This window comes from Zootoca vivipara, chromosome 5 (assembly GCF_963506605.1).
Source record: "Zootoca vivipara chromosome 5, rZooViv1.1, whole genome shotgun sequence".
Taxonomy (NCBI): Eukaryota; Metazoa; Chordata; class Lepidosauria; order Squamata; family Lacertidae; genus Zootoca; species Zootoca vivipara.
Window position 1 is genome coordinate 55132028 of NC_083280.1, and position 18656 is coordinate 55150683.

Consider the following 18656-nt stretch of genomic DNA (forward strand, 5'->3'; position numbering starts at 1 on the left):
CAGTGTTCTTTCCATCTCACAGTTGTGTCTTTCTGAAGGAGCCCTGTGTAGCACTGAACAAGGTATCTAGAAAAATATTTCTGCAACCAAGTTCTGTAATTATAGCTGAAAATATGCAAATAGGGGTTGTGCTGACCATATCCTCCTCTGTGTAGGACTGTATGAAAGGAATCCTGATTGTGTGAATTTAGAGTGAGTTTATGTTAAAAGGGGGGAGAGAAATGACACATTGTGAGGAAAATGCTCTTAAGGCTGCATTCCTCTTCTTGTTCACATGAAAGAAAATCCCATCAGGCTCAGTCGAAATTACTTGCAAATAAACCAATTTAGGGTTAGACACTGAGAAATTGCGTGTTTAAAATTTTCACCCAGGATGTGCATTTTCAATCTTCATTTCTGAGAGCACCAGAGCATTAAAAAGAGGGACCATTTCCTTCTTTCCTTGCACAATTTGAAATCAAACCGCAAAAGCACAGCACATTGCAGGTGCTGCCAATCAGCTGATTTGTGGGACCCACAAAACCCCCTTTACCACACCTGGCAAACATATGTGATATCAGGTATGGGGCAGGTGGGCATGACTTGACCAAAATGGGAGACTACAACATAGACCTCAGTTACGAACACATAAAGGTTATACACAACCGTAACCGGCTATAATAAAATGCATGAACTAATACAGAATGAATAAAAAAAAATTGTTACTATGTACGTAGGAACAACCTCTGTCAAAGGCGAGGGGTGGAACCTCGTAGTCCCTTTTTGCATGTTCTTCACACAAGGAACCTTCAAACTGCTTTGCATTAGATTGCAATGGTATACCTGTATGCATAAAAGCTTTTTCCTTAGGCGTATGTTTAAACATAATGTATAAACACAACAAACATGCTTCCCGGTACAGAAGTTATATAAGTGCCCCCATCAGGCTTTTGTGCTTTGCAATACCAGGCAAGGGATACCCCTTGCTGACAACACAAGTTTGCTATTCTTCTGATGTGTGAAGTGCCCTTAGGGGAGTTTGACCTTTTGCAACAGAATGTAATAGTATATAGACCTTGTGCACAGGGTTGTTTGGGGTGGGGTGTTATTTTGTTTTGAACAACCACTTTTAAAAGTAAATGTTTGTGTGCAGTTTGCTGTGTTTATCACTTCCACAAACTTAATGATTTAGAAGTTTGCCGCCTCAGGTTGATGTAAGTTGAGCTCATTTTCCATCAGCTGGAAGCCTAATCAGTATTGCTGAATTAATAACTGCACTGCATTGGAATAAGCAAGTTTCTTAGAGAAAGGAAGGCATTTCTCAGGCAGAAACAGTTCTGTTGTGTTTAGTGCCTGCTTCTGTTCCAAAGGAGAGAGGCCAAACTGCACTTCTTTACTCTGTTTAAAACCTGCTTCCCCAACCAGGTGCCCACCACATATTTTGGATTACAACTCCCATAATCTCTGATCATTGACTGAGGTTCAGGGCCGTCTCAAGCAGGTCGGGCGCCCTGGCACTGACGCGCGGAGATTGCTCTGGCGCCCCGCCCTCACAGCATGGCTTCCACGCGGCTTTGCTGCGCAGCGCCCCCCCTGCCGGCCCTGCGCCCTGGCGCCCCGCGCCACCGGGACTGCACCTAGAGCTGGGCCTGCTGAGGTTGGTGGGAGTTATAGTCCAAAACAGTTTGAGGGCACCTGATTGGGAACAACTTGTTTAGAATGTATCATGAGGAGAAATGAGGTCAATTTAGTTCCTGCATCAGAAAACAAAATAAAATTTTAAAACAAACAACCTTCTGGTTAGATGAAATTTCCAATGCAAGTTTATTTTATTAAATTTCTGTCCAATCGTCCCTACCAAAGGAGCCCAGTTTATGTCCCCTCTATCGTGCTTTTGTGGTATCTTGTGCTAATGTTTAATATTCCCTATGAAGCACAGTGGATAATACCAATTAAAAAGTTTTCATTATTCTTACTGGTGCTCCTTCTGTAATTGTCTCCCACAGAGGATGAACAGAGAGAAAAATCCATGTCCCACCACACAGTCCAGCAGCTGATTATAGAAAAAGAGCAAGCGTTATCAGATCTGAACTCTGTGGAAAAATCACTGGCAGATCTCTTTAGAAGATATGAAAAAATGAAAGAGGTTCTGGAAGGATTTAGGAAGGTAAGTCACTGTGAATAAATACTTGTAGACTTGTGCCTCAACCTGGAGGTCCACATGCAACTAAGGTGTACAGATAGAGAGGTGTGTTGCACCCAGAGGCTTCTGTGTTCGTTTTAATTACAGCCTGATTTTCATCCCTGTTGTGCGTGCAAATCACAATTCCTCCATGGAAATGACTGGAGGTGCACTTGAGGGTGAGGAGAAAGTGACTTGCCATTCGAAGCCATGGAGTTTGATCACAAAAGTCCAGCAAAATAATTCTTGCCCTCCAATTAACTCTCCCTTTTCTTTTCACTTAAGAATGAAGAAGTATTAAAGAAATGTGCACAAGAGTATTTATCACGAGTAAAAAAAGAAGAGCAGCGATACCAAGCCCTCAAAATTCATGCAGAGGAAAAGCTGGACAGGTATTTTGGTAGTGGGTGAGAGGAGTCCTGGTCTGTCAACCAAAAGCTTCTGTCTAATTCTCTAACCCAGTGGTGGGAATATCCAACCCGTAGGCCAGTTTTGCCCTGACATTGATCCCAAATTGATCCACAAGGCTTCCCCTCCCCCCCATTATATGTGCTGCTGGGTGTGGGGCAGGTGGAGATGCAGCTAGATTGATTGTCCTGCTGAGTTCCTTGTGGGGAACTGGATCACACAGCCACTCGTGGCAGAAAGCAGGACTTGAAGCCATCACCCAACAGCTGGTAGGCAATGACTTCAAGCCTGCTGTTCAGCAGCTCTTTGCAAGCCCTGCATGGTGGTTTAAAGTTCCGACCATCATCTCCTGATGTCATTGTGATGTCAGCTGATTGGCAAACTTGCTCATCTGTCACACTTGACTCATGAAGGGTAGAGAAGATAAGAATCTGGCCTGCTGGCCTGAACAGGTTCCCCTTCCCTGCTCTAGCCTCAGCTAATTTTCATATATTTGCCTCTCTTGTATTATTCTGCAAGTCATAATGAGTGGAGGAGGTCCATATATATCGCTGAATCCCTGTGATTCCTGCTCTGCCTTCTGTTCCATCTTCAGCTTCTGAGGTTTCACTAGACATTGTCTCCATGAAGGACCATTTTCACTAGACATTGTCTCCTCAAGAAGGACCATTTTCACAGCCCCCCAAAAATCCTTTTTTTCAAATTGTGCAAACTCAGTTCTGCATTCAGTGGCAAGTTTTGTACTTGCGTAGTATGCTCACTGCATAACCACAGCCCTGTTTTATTATAAATTTCAGATTGACTCATGATTGTGTTACGAGTTACAGCGATGCAAATTCCAGCTCCCTCCATTATAAACATTGTGCGTGAAATGTCATGTTTAAGTAGCTCTCAAGTGTGACTTTTCCAAGGGCAAGCGGGCACATGGACCCACTAGTATGCCTCCATGTGTCAATGTTGTGACTGTATACAAAAAGCAAGGCAAACCCTCCTTGGCTTGCACTCTTAATGAGCTGTGTTTTCACAGAGCCAATGCTGAAATTGCACAAGTCCGTGGCAAGGCTCAACAAGAACAAGCAGCTTACCAAGCCAGTCTCCGTAAAGAGCAGCTGAAGGTGGATGCATTGGAAAGAACACTGGAACAAAAGGTAAACTACCTGTGGATTGTCTTATAAAGCTGCTGTTAGAGGGTGCATTGTGTTTTGTATCTGTGCATCTGGAGTCAGATGTGGTACTTACTTGCCCAAACAAATTAAGAATGGGATAATTCTGACTGAATAACTCCTTCTGATGTCACAGTTCATGATCCAGTAGTTAATTTGTTTGTTGTCCAGCTTGAGTATTCTGACTGAAGCCGGGATTTGACCATTGTGAATTATGGGATGATGTATTGAACACAGAGACCTAGCTGGAACTCACAGTTCAGTGGATCAAAGGGCACCATGTTAACTTTATCATCATTGTACATGAAATCTCTTATGTACCATATATTGGTCATATGTACCCTATAGGCTGGCATCACATAATACAAGAAGTCACCTTTGAATGTCAAGTTAATATATATGGAAGAATACTGCTTTCCTATTGTAAGTGATATACCTATTACATGAATTGCACATGGTGACCATAAAAATTGGATTTCATATATAGTATATGCAGGGTATAAATAAATTGTTGTTGTTGTTGTTGTTATAGATATAGTATGTAAAGCTATTTTTAAATCCTTTTAAAAAATCCAAATGGGCTCTGCATAGATCCCATTATTTAGAGACAGAGCTGCATAAAATTAATCACTGGCTTTAAAACTGCACAAAAACCGATAAAGCTGCAGGCTGTGTCTTGAGCTTGACACCTTGAACAGATTTGCACTTTTAAGTAAAGATCCTGTCATAAAAAGCATACCAAAAGCATGGAGGAGCCAAATTTAAGCTTGTTGGACCTAATTTGTTTTTTTTTTTTTACAAGAAGCCCAAGATCCACCAACCAGAGCTAAATGCAAAAGATATGTACGGAGTTAGAATTAAATGTGCTTTGAGCACATTCTGACTCCAGACATTTGTTGACAAAACCAAAACTGGAACTCACAGTTCTGTCTCACAAAAGTCCACTCCTGGTTCACTTTCTTCATTTCGGCATCCTTATAAAAAGTGCCATTTTGCAGTTGCTAAACAATTGGGGGTCAGAAATCTTGCAGCAATTTTCTGCAAACCTTCCAGAGATCTACCTTTTGCCCACTCCTGGCCTAAAGTCCCTTTGGAGGCATTGGTACAGCAGCAGCTGCTACTGTTTCAGTAAACATGGTGTCCTTCTTTCCATGCTGAAACTATGCTCCCAGTGCCATCACCTTCTCCACTGGTGCAGTGACTACTTGAAATGTAAATACAGCTTTGCATTGACAAGTGTTTCCTTGGTTTGTCGTGTGTTCTTTTTTCAGAATAAAGAAATAGAAGAATTGACAAAGATTTGCGATGAACTGATTGCCAAAATGGGGAAAAGCTAACTTTTAACCAAAATCCTGGATTTCAACCTTGAGTGCAATATGACCATTGGCACACTGATGTCCACACATTGATGTGAACAGGATCTATTTTCACTTTTTTGTATGCACTACTGTATTTTTCTTTCTTAATAATGATTGATTTGATTGTATGCAGTACTAAGAAGACTATCAGATTCCTTGCTATTGTTTGCAATTTTTTCCGTAGAATAACTCATAGCAAGTTGATCTCAAAAAGTACCTGTATCAGGGAGATTTGTCAGATTCTTTAATAAATTGCAGTTGCTCATCCTAGCCTTTTCCCTTTGTACATGAGTTCCCATGTTGGATGTCTTTTTCTTTTTCTTTTGGATTTAATATAAATGTGTATGACTTGCATGGGGACTCTTGCCTTAAGGAGTGTACATTTTATCTGCATTTGCTGATTTGTAAAATAAAAATAAAACTTGAAAAACGAAGGGGATTGTCCCATCAAGTCATTATTATCATTGAATTTTCATTTCTGACTTGGTAATAGATGTGTCTTCATTCCACCTCTTGTGTGTGTGCTTTAAGTGGAATTCTAGATCCCTTATGGAGAGGCTACCCACATGTTTAACACACAGCATGGCATCTAAGTCCTCTATACCTTCAAGAGATGAGACTCGTTTTTTTTCTTTCTTCCAAAAGAAGCAGCACTAATCCCCAGAGGCTAAGTAGTAAATATATTTAGGGGTTTAATCATTGATCTGGTAACTAGCACTTTTCATTGATCTTGCTTATCTTGCCTTTAAGACTTCTGCAGTGGCATTTTCACAGGTAACTTGAAACTTGCCAGAATTACCACCTGTGTATCTTTGATATCATCACCACTTTGATTCGCAAGTGAAGCTGCCTTTGGTTTCGGGTCAACTACCGGTACATCCTCTGTGAGAAAGGATACAGTGGTGGGAGAACGAGCGAGAGCTTGGGTTATAGCCAATGAAATTGTCCTGTAACTGGCCTCTGCATTTTCACCAGAGGGTTGGGGGAACCCTCAAAACACATTTGGGGTAGGGCATGGTTTACAGGGAGAGAAAGTCCCAGTGTGCAGGCAGGGATGACTTCATTGGATACAAGCAGCTGTGTGTATGTTAAGTGAGTGGCATTGTGTGTGGGTCTGGCCCCACAGAATAATGCAGCCCTCAATCTGAAAAAGTCTTCCCCACTTCCAGTTTAATCTGAACAACAATGAATCTATCCAGCCGTGAGTAATATGAAAACAGATATCAAATAGTTTACGTTAATGAGGTTTGCTTCTAATTAAATATAATTATAGACTTATTTGATGCTGTGGCAGATAAGACATTTTCTTCTAGATGATGATTAAAATTTATTTCCTGAGAAAGTTGAAGAGAAGAATTACATCTGGTTTGAAGGACAACTGGGAAGAACTAGATAAGTAGCATTCTGCACACCTCTTTATCCTCGACATCATCCTCTATAGAGGATTAACTATGCTGAATAAGCATTAGAGCTTTAATGACAAACAGTTTGCTTTGTCTAATGATACATTTCTTGGCTCTCCATGATGAAGCCATTTGCCAGCTTGGTCCTTCTCAGTTTGCTTTTCACCATCCAAAGTAAGTCATTTTGCTCTATTTGTTCTCTCTACCTTATGGTACCTGGCACATTTAGCATTCCTTCATCTCAGATGCATTATTTTGTTGGTTCCAGTGCTTTTCTTCTAGAAAAGAAAGGAGCCAGTAGACGTTACAGTAAGTGCCACACTTTCCACCAGTGCTTTTCAACTAGAAAAAGGGTGTTGGTACTCTGTATCCTTAAGTACCCCAAGAAAAAAAAGCACTGATTGCTTCCAGGAATGGGGATTTGCTAATACTAGGGAATACTTTTTGCATAGCTTCATGATGCAATAGTTACAGTAATGGCAAGTTCTTTGATGTGCATTTAATTGGTGCCTGCTAGAACATCTTTGGGAATGAATCAGTTTTTAGTTGGGTTGCTTAAGTTATCTTCCAAATACATATGGCTGATTAACATCCTATATCCTTTTAAATGTGTTTGTGGGAGCGGGGGTTTATTGTTTTGTTTTGTTTTGTTCTTGTTTATGTTTTTGTTGCATATTTTATTGTATATTTTATGCTGTGAACTGCTCTAAGATCTTTACAAATTTCATAAATGTTCCTGTTGCTCATCTGCTACAACAGAAAAACAAACCCCTCCGAGTGAAGCGCGTAAACCGTTCACATTGGAAATGAGCCTCTTTAGATGCTGAATATGTAGTTTTTAAATCATCATTAGAATTCAGATTTGCAGAAACGAGAGAGAGAAAGTAGTACAGTACCTTCCTGAAACTGAAATTTATAGGATTTGGAATTCGTAATTTCTCTTCTTTTTCCTGGTTGGCATTATAATGTGAATAGTAAAAGTTGCATGTTACCATTTCAGAGTTTCTTCTGAGATAACTTTTATTAAGAAGCAAAGTGGACATCACACTTATCAAATATATTAGTTCTGTTAAGTGTGGGGTAAATAGAAACAAGCCCGAGATGTTTGTGAATTGATCTGCTTCTTCACACGAATTAAAACCCAATACAATGACTTCTCACTAGATTCTCCATTATTCTTTGGCAATGTTTGTGTGAAATATAAGTCAAATTGCCCTTTTATTTGAAGCTGAGCTGAAATGAACATAGTTCTTTGCATATAAGGCCTTCATCTGTTTTTAATTGATGACAGGCGAAGCACTGCAATGCTATACGTGTGTAGGTACAAGTGATGAAGAATGTAACAGACAAGGTACTGAGCAATGTCCAGGGAATTCTGATGCCTGCGCAATCATAAGAGGACAGTCAAGTAAGTGGTTGTATAATGGTAATAATAAAAACTGTTTCTGGTTAATTTCAAGCAATGGAAACTTCTGATAATTTTGCTAGCCAGAAAGGTGCAAAGGTGTGTGGGGGGGGGGAGGCCATAACACAGAGAAAGCAGAATCCATTTGCATTTTATCTTTAACATTATTGATAAATTACATTTCGGTCCACTTTTGTACTGAACTTTCAAATATCCATAAATACAGCATTTAAAATCCTTAATTTTGAAGGGCCGTTTAATCCAGATAATTTAAATTTATGGGAATGTTGTCTGTATTCTGTTCTTTTCCTTTATCTTGTTAAATACTGTGCTCTCAATTAACTGTGAGTAAATTTCATGTCATCAGAAGTCTTAACTAGATTTTCTACTATAAGGAGACAAAAGATAAATGTGCTATAGTTGAAGGTCTGTATTTCATGTGGGTTTTAGCAGGTATTGCATAGATGATAATATATCAAGTTACTTGAGATGTTAACTAATTTACCTGATGTTACTTGAGATGTTAACTAATTTACCTGAAGATTAATATATCAAGTTACTTTGATATTAACTAATTAATTTGAATATATCAATCAATATTGACAAGATACCAATATATAGTATGAAAGCATAGAATATTTCCAAAAGTCTCAGTAATAGTTGAAATAATCACAAGCACATTTCAGAAGCTTCCTAAGGAACTAGAGCTAGCCTTTCAATAAACATCTTGCCCAAATGACATCCCTCTTGGCTGTTCCAATGGAGAAGAGAAGCCTGCAGGAACTCTCCACACCCAAAGTCAGGGAGGTTCAGATGGGGGAACTTAAAACTGTAGTTTCTGTCTAATACACCTTTAAACTCATGAACTTGGCGAGTAATATCTATCATTAAAAGGTCCTTGATAAACACTTCAACAATTGAGTTGCTTTGTTTCAGGTTATGACAAATTAAGATAAGTATTTGCTTTATTTTCATGTTTCTTTCCTGATTATAATACCAACCATGTGAACTTTCTGAACATTCATTTATTGTCTCTTGAATTTACTCTTAAAGTTCAGTTTCCCACTTACATGTCAGCATTCCCTTAACAATGAGTTTCCAGAGACAAGACACTTGACCTTAGGCAAGGTTTGAGTTCTCTATCTGATCTATTTTCTCTGAAGCCCAAAAAACATTTCCATCACATGTTCATCATATCATATTAGCAAGCAGTATTAACAATACAAACAATACAACCAAGGTTGCTTTCTCTTAAGCTCCTTAAAGTTCTCTCTCTCCTCTTCTGGAGCTGAAAATAAAGCAGGTGAACTAGTATTTTGTCATTGTCACCTTTTATCAATATTTCTATGAGATAAAAGGCAGCAATGAAGCAAAGATTAATAATGAACTATTTAGGTTTCAAGCCTAGAGTACCGTAGGAACAAGCAGAAACTTGGGATTAGAACATCAGTCTATGTTCTTCTAACATCCACAACAATTTTTCTGGATGTCAGCTAAATAAAGGGAAGTCTCAGTACCTCTAATAGGCATGTAAATTTGTAGCTACGCTTCTTGACTGACAAATAAAATAAAATGTGTTTTATAAAGCCAAATCAATGAATAATGTTCCTTAAAATGGCAATGCTTTCACCTAGGATAAGCAGTTTGAAGATGTGAGCCTAGATGTTCCGATTCAAGCTAATAAGATAAAGAAGCAGTTAAGCATGGATGGTGTAATATGTTCTGGATTTGTCTCTGAATCTATTCTAGGTGGAATTATGAAGTCATGTTCGTATAGGTCATTCTGTGAGAAAGCGCGGAGGGAAGGTTCACGGGCACCCGGAGTGAGCGTTCACTGCTGCTATTCAAATAATTGCAATGCCAAAGGCCTGGGCTCAAGACATATTCCCTCCTCCGGCTACTTCTCTTTACTTCTTTCTGCTCTCTTGTGGCACTTCTTTTTTTAACCCGGAACGGAATTTGAACAGGAATGGAAGGTGGAAAGGAAGCTATTCAACCAGAGCTACAATACTGTATTTGAAGGATTGGGATCAGGAAACTCAAACAAGCACTCCTATGACCATAGGACATGACATTAAAAAAAATATCAGCAGCAGTTAAAGATGTTGGTTGGAGTGGAGAGCACAGAAAAGCAGACATAAAACCCTTTTAACAGTTAGGTTTCAATCCTATGTATGTTCAGTCATTGAGTATTTCAATGCTATTGTTTTAACCAGATGTGTTTCAACCATATTGTTGGTTTTAATATGATTCTATGTTGGGATAAGGCCGGCATCCCCAAACTGCGGCGCTCCAGATGTTTTGGCCTATAACTCCCATGATCCCTAGCTAACAGGACCAGTGGTCAGGGATCATGGGAATTGTAGTCCAAAACATCTGGAGGGCCGAAGTTTGGGGGTGCCTGGGATAATGCTAGAGCAGGTTTGGGGAGACTGGGAAATGGCACTGTACCTATGATGCTCAGTAACAAACTCATGATATTAAGCGGAAGAAGTACGGGATTAGCACAGGATTAATAATGGTTAATGTGACAGTTTTCTGTTTTTAATGATGAAGGTGAACCACTTTGGGAAAGCTTGCCCTGAAATGTAATATAAAAATACTGGAAATAGATAATCTAGTTAGAAGAGTTAGTTCTGTCCATAAGAAACATCCATGAGCTGAATCAGTGTGTAAACTGGGCTGGGCTGATAAGACCAATCTTTCACCAACATTATGTGCACCATCATTCCCCTCCTCACTTGTTAATTCAGCATGTGAGCATTTCTCATGAACTGGGCTTTATTTGGCATCAATCCCACAAACAAGCAAAACATAGCTGCCAACAGCAGCCTTGTAATGTTGTATGTGAAACTTTACTATCTGACAATGGTGAAGAGCCTCTGTGTGACTGTTACCCAGCAATGTCATGAAATTTGCTTATGGAACAATAGAGTTTAGCAATCCTCCTCCAGGAACTCTTTCTCAAGGAACTCTCCTAACCATAGCGGTCAACTTTTACCTTTTCTCGCGAGGAATCCTATTCAGAATAAGGGAATTTCCCTTAAAAAGGGGGGAAAGTTGACAGCTATGCTCCTAACAGGAACTCTTTGTGATGAATGGTTTATTGGAGAGGAAATGAACAATCAAAACGATTTGAAAAGATACCTAAAGCCTGATTTTATAGTTAGTTGATTAGCTTTGGTACCATTCTGCATACTTCACAGCAGAGCAGACTGTTGGAAAATAAAGTCCTTAAAATGGCCTTGTGGCATTGGATGGGTATTACGGAAACATGACGGGCAAAGGGAGTAGTACAGCTTTATCTAGGATGATCCCTAGGGTAGAAACTGCAAATCCAGATTAAGCAATGACACAGTTTCTGGTTACTAGGCTTCTTAGGTTGCATTCCTATACCTACCTACCTACCTACCTGGAGTAAGTCTTATTAAATCCAATAGGACTTGCTTCTGAGTAGACATAAGAAGAGCCTGTTGAATCAGGCCAATGGCCCACCTAGTCCAGCCTCCTGTTCTCACAGCAACCAAGCAGATGCCTGACTCAAGCACAAGATCACTCTCCCCTCCCTACTAGGGAAGATCTAGCTCTATGTATGGAGTTGTGCTTGTGAACAGACCTACGAGTTACCTTGTGTGCCCCTATGTTTAGCCCACAGCTATCTATTATTAACGCTTTTGATTGTTGACTCCTTTTGACATGGTTTCATTGTGTTGTGTGTATTGGCCGTCCTGCTTCCCTTTGGGTAGAGTTCTACATAAAGGCACATCTGTACTGAAGCGTTAACTTTATGCCTATGTATATTGTTGTTTATGGTGGAAATAAATGTGTTCTCTAAATAGAAAAGCAATGCAGCTGTACAGTTTCTGACCTGGAAATGCTAATAATTGCATGGATTCTGCTATCTAGTGTACTCCTAAACCAAACTGCCCTGGAGACCTAACCCTCTAGTCATAATGTATTTTCTAATTTTATTTACACAAATATTTATAGACCACCCACAGATATAAGATATCAAGCCAAGGTACAACAGAATATGCTGTTCAACAAAACATAAAATACTCATTAAAATGACAGACTCGTCTTTTAAAAGTTTAATCAACTGAGGAGGTCTGTCAGCCTAAGAGATGCCTGGAAATTTTAGGATGCTTGCTGAATCTCCGATGGAAGAGTATCAGAGTTGTTTGGCTAAGAAAAATCCCAACCTCCACCACCCAACCTCAGATTCTTAGAAGGTGCCCTTTGCAAAAGTAAGGAACCTTCCAGAGGAAGGTAATCTTCTGTTGTCTCAGGTGAGCCTCCACAGTGCAAGGCAAAATTCCTGTGAAAATCGGCTGTCTTGGGCCACTCAGATAGCAGTCATTGGTCAATATAATAGGTTTCTGGGAACAGTAGCCAATTTGACTAGAGCTGGTACTCCAAGGTGATGAACTTGTTCCAACAAAGGTCAGAGCTAGAAGGGACTGAATTTTCTCTGTAAGAAGTGCCCCATGCTCTGAAAGAGGTACTCTGGCAAGTAGGAGTAGGAGACTGTGGTCCCTGGGGCAGACATCTAAGGAGGCTTGGATGGCTGCTTAGATGCACATGCTTGCTGGGTCTAGGATTTAAGTCGGGAGATGCCACACTGTCCTGAACCCCTGGTCCACCTGGCAGCAAGTCAGTATGTCAAGTCCCCAGTTCAGGGTCAATCCACTTGCCCAAAGTCCTGCAGATATCCTGGTGCATCCAAGCTGAGTTCCATCAACATGGACAGTTGAGTAGACACAGCACCTCAGCTCTGCTGCCCTTTTATACTTTGCATGCTGATTGCAGCATCTGGGCTTCATGAGACATGTGACCCTCACCTGTTCTGAGTGTACTCCAGCTGAGGAATCACACACCTTCTGCCAGAGCTAGCAAGCCCCACTTGGCCAGCTAGGGAGCTGGGCTGAGGGACCTTGCCTGCCTCAGCCTCCTGGAGTGCCCTGCCCGCTGCTCCCTACACCTCAGAGCCCACTGTGTTCATGGAGACAGGCCCCCCTCGCTGGCTTTCGTGATGGGTCCTGCTGTTCTTTCCTGTGCACTGACCCCCACCCCCTCCGTCACCCCGTGAGTACTTCCTACATCAACTTCTCCTTCCCCAATCTCCAGCTTGCCCCAGTGTGTTCCACACCATTCGCTGGGATCGTCTTCCTCCTCCCCTGCCAGTTCATGGCAACATACTTCCCTCTGTGAGGTATTTCTTTGTAGACACTTTGCCCTAGTTTTGATCCAGAAATGAAGATATCCTAGGGCCGTATTGTGATGCCACAGTCATAATGAGATGACATAACAATGTTCTGTATGTATGCAGACATCGCCACTTGTTGCTGCTTTTGAGGGCCAGAAGTCATGGTTTTTCTAGGAGAAAGGTGGAGGGGATATGCGAAGGAATTTATAAGCCTTCTTTCAGCAGCCCTTAATCCTCTCTCACTGAGCCTTGACAGGAATCCAGAGCAGCATTCCTGAACATGGCCACAAAAATGGCTCGCTACAAGCGTCTCCATGGGAAAGCCCGACATTCCCTGGAATTGCTTCAGCTAACTTCTTTTGTTCCTGAAACACCTGCTTTAGATAATACAGAACACCTGTAAGTAGTGGTTAACATTTTGAGTGCTTTTTTTCTGGGGGTCCTCAAAGATATGCAGTACTGCCACCTTCTTTTCTAGAAGAAAAGCACTGGTTAAAAGTGTGGCGCTTACTGTAAAAACTTCATGGTGAGTACCGGCACCTATTTTTTCTAGAAAAAAAAAAGCACTGCATATTTATAATGGGTGGTACTACTGAATGGTGAAGGGAAAGAGCTAACGAGACCTCTTTTGCTTCTAGATTCTAGAACGTGTGATGCATTCTAGAAGGGATGGACTGTGTTCTAAAAGGAAGTGGGGCAACAGCATGTCATTGGCTACTGCTGTTTACTCAGATTACGATTATTTTATTTTACTAGATTTATTAGTCACTAGTTACCATGGTCTCCAACTGCCAATTAAAACAAAACAACAACAACAACAACAACCAACAAATAGATTACACCAATAAAAGTTCATATAAAATGTTAACATTCTCATACACACCTACAATTCATGCCTACAGAAAACAATGCCACCATTGCCATAAAAGCCAAAGGAAGTTTGGGCAACACACCAGGAGTTACCCCAAAAACTAAGATCTTCAAGTCGGGAAAAGAAAAGGAAGGGAAATGGTGACTTAGTTTTTTTCTATATACACATGAAAGAAAAGAACCAGACTCCTACTTAAAAAGGGGACAATGTGACACTAGGAACATTTTAGTTTTGTCCTTGTGCTCTTCCTGAATGCAAACAAAATTGATGCTGTCTTTTTCACCTCCAGTTACCTGCTCTCAGCTCCCTATGTGTCTCTGGGAGGACTCTCGCCAAATGAGAAGGAGATAGCTAAGGTAGGTGTGTGGGTGTTTATGATAGCTTTGGATGACCAAGACTTCGAGAGCAGAATAAAGCTGCTGGCTAGCCAATCTAAGCTACTGGTTTAACTTACTTTACAGGTCTGTGTATTGTAAAATCTATGGACTTTGGCTTGCAACTCTAATGAAACAACACAGATAATCGTAGTCTTGCTAGAGACAATACTTCAGGTTCATCATCACCTCCCAGGTTCTTTGCTGGGCTGGCCCAATGCATTTTGGTACATGAGGCAGTGTGGCAAATGGTGCCACATCCTTCTTCCAAGTCACAGCGCAAGCCAGCCAAGTTATTATGTTTAAGGCAGAGAATCCCACAATGTTCTCTGCCCCCGGTTCCATTCTCACCAGTAGCATAGCATCTCTTCCTCCCCTATGTTCATTTGAGATTTTCCTGACATGCCTTTGGCCTCCTCCACTGCTTCCTTCAGGTTCCTGTTTCTTAATCCACAGCCTTCTTCCCACTTGTCACGGTGTGACTCTGCTTCTCATCTTTCCTTACACCCAGCTGCTTACAGCCTCTGCTGATCTGAAGTCCTCTGTGAATTTTGACCTGGTCAAACTGGTCTTTCAGTTCCTCTCACACCGACTGTTGTGCGGGGTAATCATATTTTATACATGACCTTTCACCTTTAGAAATGAGAATGTTTATTAACATTCTGCAACTTCACATAAAAGTCAGTCCATTGGTGGGCTGACATAAACACAGACTGCATATGGGAGATACAGTGCTAACCTTTGAAGAGATGCCAGGTTAAAATTCCCAGAGAAAACCCCCAATTGACAGCCATTTGAGCTGACTGACTGATCAAAATCTGGCAGTTTGAGGAGTGCATTGCATGGTGAGTTGTTTTATTTTTTTGTGGGGGGGGGGGGAGAATGTTGAAATGGCAACACCACAAGGACAATAAATTATGCTGCAGCAGATAAAAAGATGGACTGAAGACAGGTTTGTGATACTTCTTGTCCCCACCCCAATTTTTCATCAAAAAAATCAATGTAGAACTTCACCAGCTCAATGGTGGGTGAGGTATTTATGGGCCTTCTGTGATCTTAAAAGAAAGAAAGAGACCAATAAAATATTAATTCTACAAAGCAGAGGTGTGCTTGTTGATATCACCTGGGAAATTGTCACCCATTGAAACTCTTTTAGCTCCCTACAAAACTCTTCCATTCTGAGGGAGAATTCTCAAATTGCTTTGGGCAATATTTGGTGAAAGGTGTACTTTTTAAAATGATCACTTACTGAAGTATAGGCAGCAGCTTGATTTGATACCTCTTTCAGCTGTGTGGGCTCTCAGCCTGGATACTACTAGTAAATTGTCTCATTCTTCCTATTCCTCAATGTATCTACTTCAAGCCCAAATGAAGGTGATTACAGTGGTACCTTGGTTTACAAACACCTCGGGGTACAAACACTGGGTTACAAACACGTTGGGTTACAGATTCTGCTAACACGGAAGTAGTACCTCGGGTTAAGAACTTTACCTCAGGATGAGAACAGAAATTGTGTGGCGGCATGGCGGCAGTGGGAGTCCCCATTACCTAAAGTGGTACCTCAGGTAAAGAACAGTTTCAGGTTAAGAACGGACCTCTGGAACAAATTAAGTTTGTAACCAGAGGTTGTTGTTGTTTAGTCGTTTAGTTGTGTCTGACTCTTCGTGACCCCATGGACCATAGCACGCCAGGCACTCCTGTCTTCCACTGCCTCCCGCAGTTTGGTCAAACTCATGTTCGTAGCTTTGAGAACACTGTCCAACCATCTTGTCCTCTGTCGTCCCCTGTCGACACTGTATTTTCTTGACAGTTCGTCTAGGGAGAAAGGAATGTATAGCCTTATAGCATAATTATAGCCTTACAGACCAACAGGACATGAGTGCGCCATACACACTCACACCATTGAGCTATTTATTCACATTATACCTTTTCTGAGGTGTGGGGAAAGTATTACTGCATTTGTATCCCACCCTTTCTCCAAGGAGCTCAAGATGGCATTCATAGTTCTCCCTTTCCTAATTTAATTCCCACAACAACTCTGTGAGGCAGGTTAGGCTGAGAGGCAGCGACCAGCTCAAGGTCACTGGCTGAGCTTCAGGTATAAGTGGGGATTTGAACCCTGGTCTCCTTGGTTCTAGTCTAACACTCTAACCACTACACCACAGATGTTCATGTGTTTATTTAAGGTTGCAGGACCTTTGAAAAATCGTTCTTTCCGCAAGCAAGCCGGGCTCACCAATCGCTGGCAATTTCCATTCAGCCCAAGTTGTGACCTCCTTGGAATTTCACAAGTGAATAAGGCCACCCGGGTTGGTCTCAATGAGACTTTGATGAGAATGCTATCAGGTATGGTCATAATTGAGAACATTGACTAACTGATTGGAAACCCTCTCTTTCTGGTTCTGGTGGATGACTGGGAAAGCTTTCGAGCTTCTTGGTAAAGTTGAAAATATGGTACTGCTGCCCATAGAAAAGTAAAGGTAATTCCACAGTATGTCAGTTTCTAGAACCAAGATTGTTTTAAAACTATTCTACAAATCTGTAGCATTACTCTCTTGAAAGGTCTGATTGGAATTAGCACTTCCAAACTCTTCCACTAGAGAGCGATTATGCATCTGTAAGAACTTGACTGAACAAACCCTGTATCTTTAAGTATACAAGTGTTAAGAGAAGCACATTTTATTATCCTGCTAAGCATCTCTCTCTCTCTCTCTCTCTCTCTCTCTCTCTCTCTCTCTCTCTCTCTCTCTCTCTCTCTCTCTCTCTCTCTTTCTCTTTCTGTCTTAATTGCTATACATTGAAGTCTACTGTTTCTAAAAAGTAAGCCAAGTATTTTTATGCATTGACATACTCAGACAGACACATATTCTATATGTATGTGTGTACACATAAATTATATGTATTTGGGTAAGGTTCAGATTTTGACATCTTATCCCCAGATCCATTTTGGATTGGGCCCAAATGCTCTGTAATTTGCAGAAATATGAAATTCCTTTTTTTAAAAAAAAATCTATTTATTAAATTTTCCAATACAAATCACATCCAATCACATCCAAATTAATTATACAATTCCCAATTTAAAAAAACAACATTCCAATTATGCCTAATTATTATAATAAATTTTTTATATTTTTTATATATGGGCTTCCCATGCCTCGGACGTCAGAGCTTCCCTGATCACCTCTCTCAAATTGCTTTTATAGTTCTTTCCAATATTTCCGCAGCCTCTGATGTATGCCTGCAAGCAGACCTATAATAAACAATGTCTCTGTGTGGATAAAATCAATCTTCTTAATTCCAAATGCCACATTCCACGTTCGCCATTTTCTCTTCCTGTTGTTTACCAAACTTCTTCGCACTGCTCTTCTCCCCCGCTAGCTTTGCACATACCCCTTTCCAGGAGGGCCAGTCAACTAATATAAATCAAAACTCAATATACAACCAGAACTGGCTTCTCCCTATGGAGTAGTGCTCTGCGTCGCGGGCTCTCCACATCAATTTAGTTCAGAAATATGAAATTCCAGTGTTGCTGCTATGACATTCTCTGGAGTCTGAAGCCTTCCTTGCTGCCGGTCTTTGACCTGGATGGCATTATCCATAATTCTTTGCATGCTGCAGAGAGCATGTATTGCAGCTCTCACTAGAACATCCCATCCCTGCAGTTGCATTCCTTGGAAGCCTCTCTGTCATCACCCTAATTTGTGTGAAATGTGGAGCAGGCAGGGAGGCCCTGGGAGTCTCATCTGCTCAGGACACAATTCCTGGTCCAGAACAAATACCAGGGACTGGGATTGGGAGGGAAGGTTCCACCTAATGCGACAGACAGGTCATGTTGAAGAAACTAGCCAGGAAAGACTCAAAGGCTGAGTACACACCCAACCTTTATTCACATTCAAAATGCATTGTCCCTGCAAATAATAATAATAGTAATAATAATGATTCATTATTTATACCCCACCCAACTGGCTGGGTTTCCCCAGCCACTCAGAGTGGCTCCCAACAGAATATTAAGAACACGATAAAATATCAAACATTAAAAACTTACCTAAACAGGGCTGCCTTCAGATGTCTTCTAAGTCAGATAGTTGTTTATTTCCTTGACATCTGATAATGACACCATGTGTTTGGCAAGTCACTGCCCCTGCCCACCTGTCCGATTTGGCTCGACCAATACTAATAAAAAGCCCCTGGAACCAAATAGATTCCCCACCCCTTTTATAAAGCATTGCCTATCCATTCAGGATCAGATCTCACCACATACCAGCTTCATCCCTAAGCATTTTGCGTGGCTATAATGTGCTTGTGAA

At 41.0% G+C, this 18656-nt stretch overlaps 2 protein-coding genes across 16 annotated transcripts in view; both read left to right on the plus strand.

Moving 5' to 3' along the window:
* TACC2 (transforming acidic coiled-coil containing protein 2) overlaps nt 1-5524 on the plus strand; it is a 160855-nt gene extending 155331 nt beyond the window's left edge. For all 15 annotated transcript variants that reach the window (XM_060274797.1, XM_035137488.2, XM_035137496.2 and 12 more), the window contains 4 exons: nt 1986-2146; nt 2447-2553; nt 3597-3717; nt 5004-5524. In XM_060274797.1, the coding sequence (XP_060130780.1) occupies nt 1986-2146; nt 2447-2553; nt 3597-3717; nt 5004-5069 (455 nt within the window). In that variant the 3' untranslated portion in view covers nt 5070-5524. The remainder of the gene's footprint in view (nt 1-1985; nt 2147-2446; nt 2554-3596; nt 3718-5003) is intronic.
* Nucleotides 5525-7729: 2205 nt separating this feature from the next.
* The window catches only part of BTBD16 (BTB domain containing 16), a 39165-nt gene continuing 28238 nt past the window's right edge, over nt 7730-18656 (plus strand). Inside the window, exons 1-3 of the mRNA XM_060275198.1 lie at nt 7730-13503; nt 14265-14331; nt 16536-16722. Of these exons, the coding sequence (XP_060131181.1) occupies nt 13385-13503; nt 14265-14331; nt 16536-16722 (373 nt within the window). The 5' untranslated portion in view covers nt 7730-13384. The remainder of the gene's footprint in view (nt 13504-14264; nt 14332-16535; nt 16723-18656) is intronic.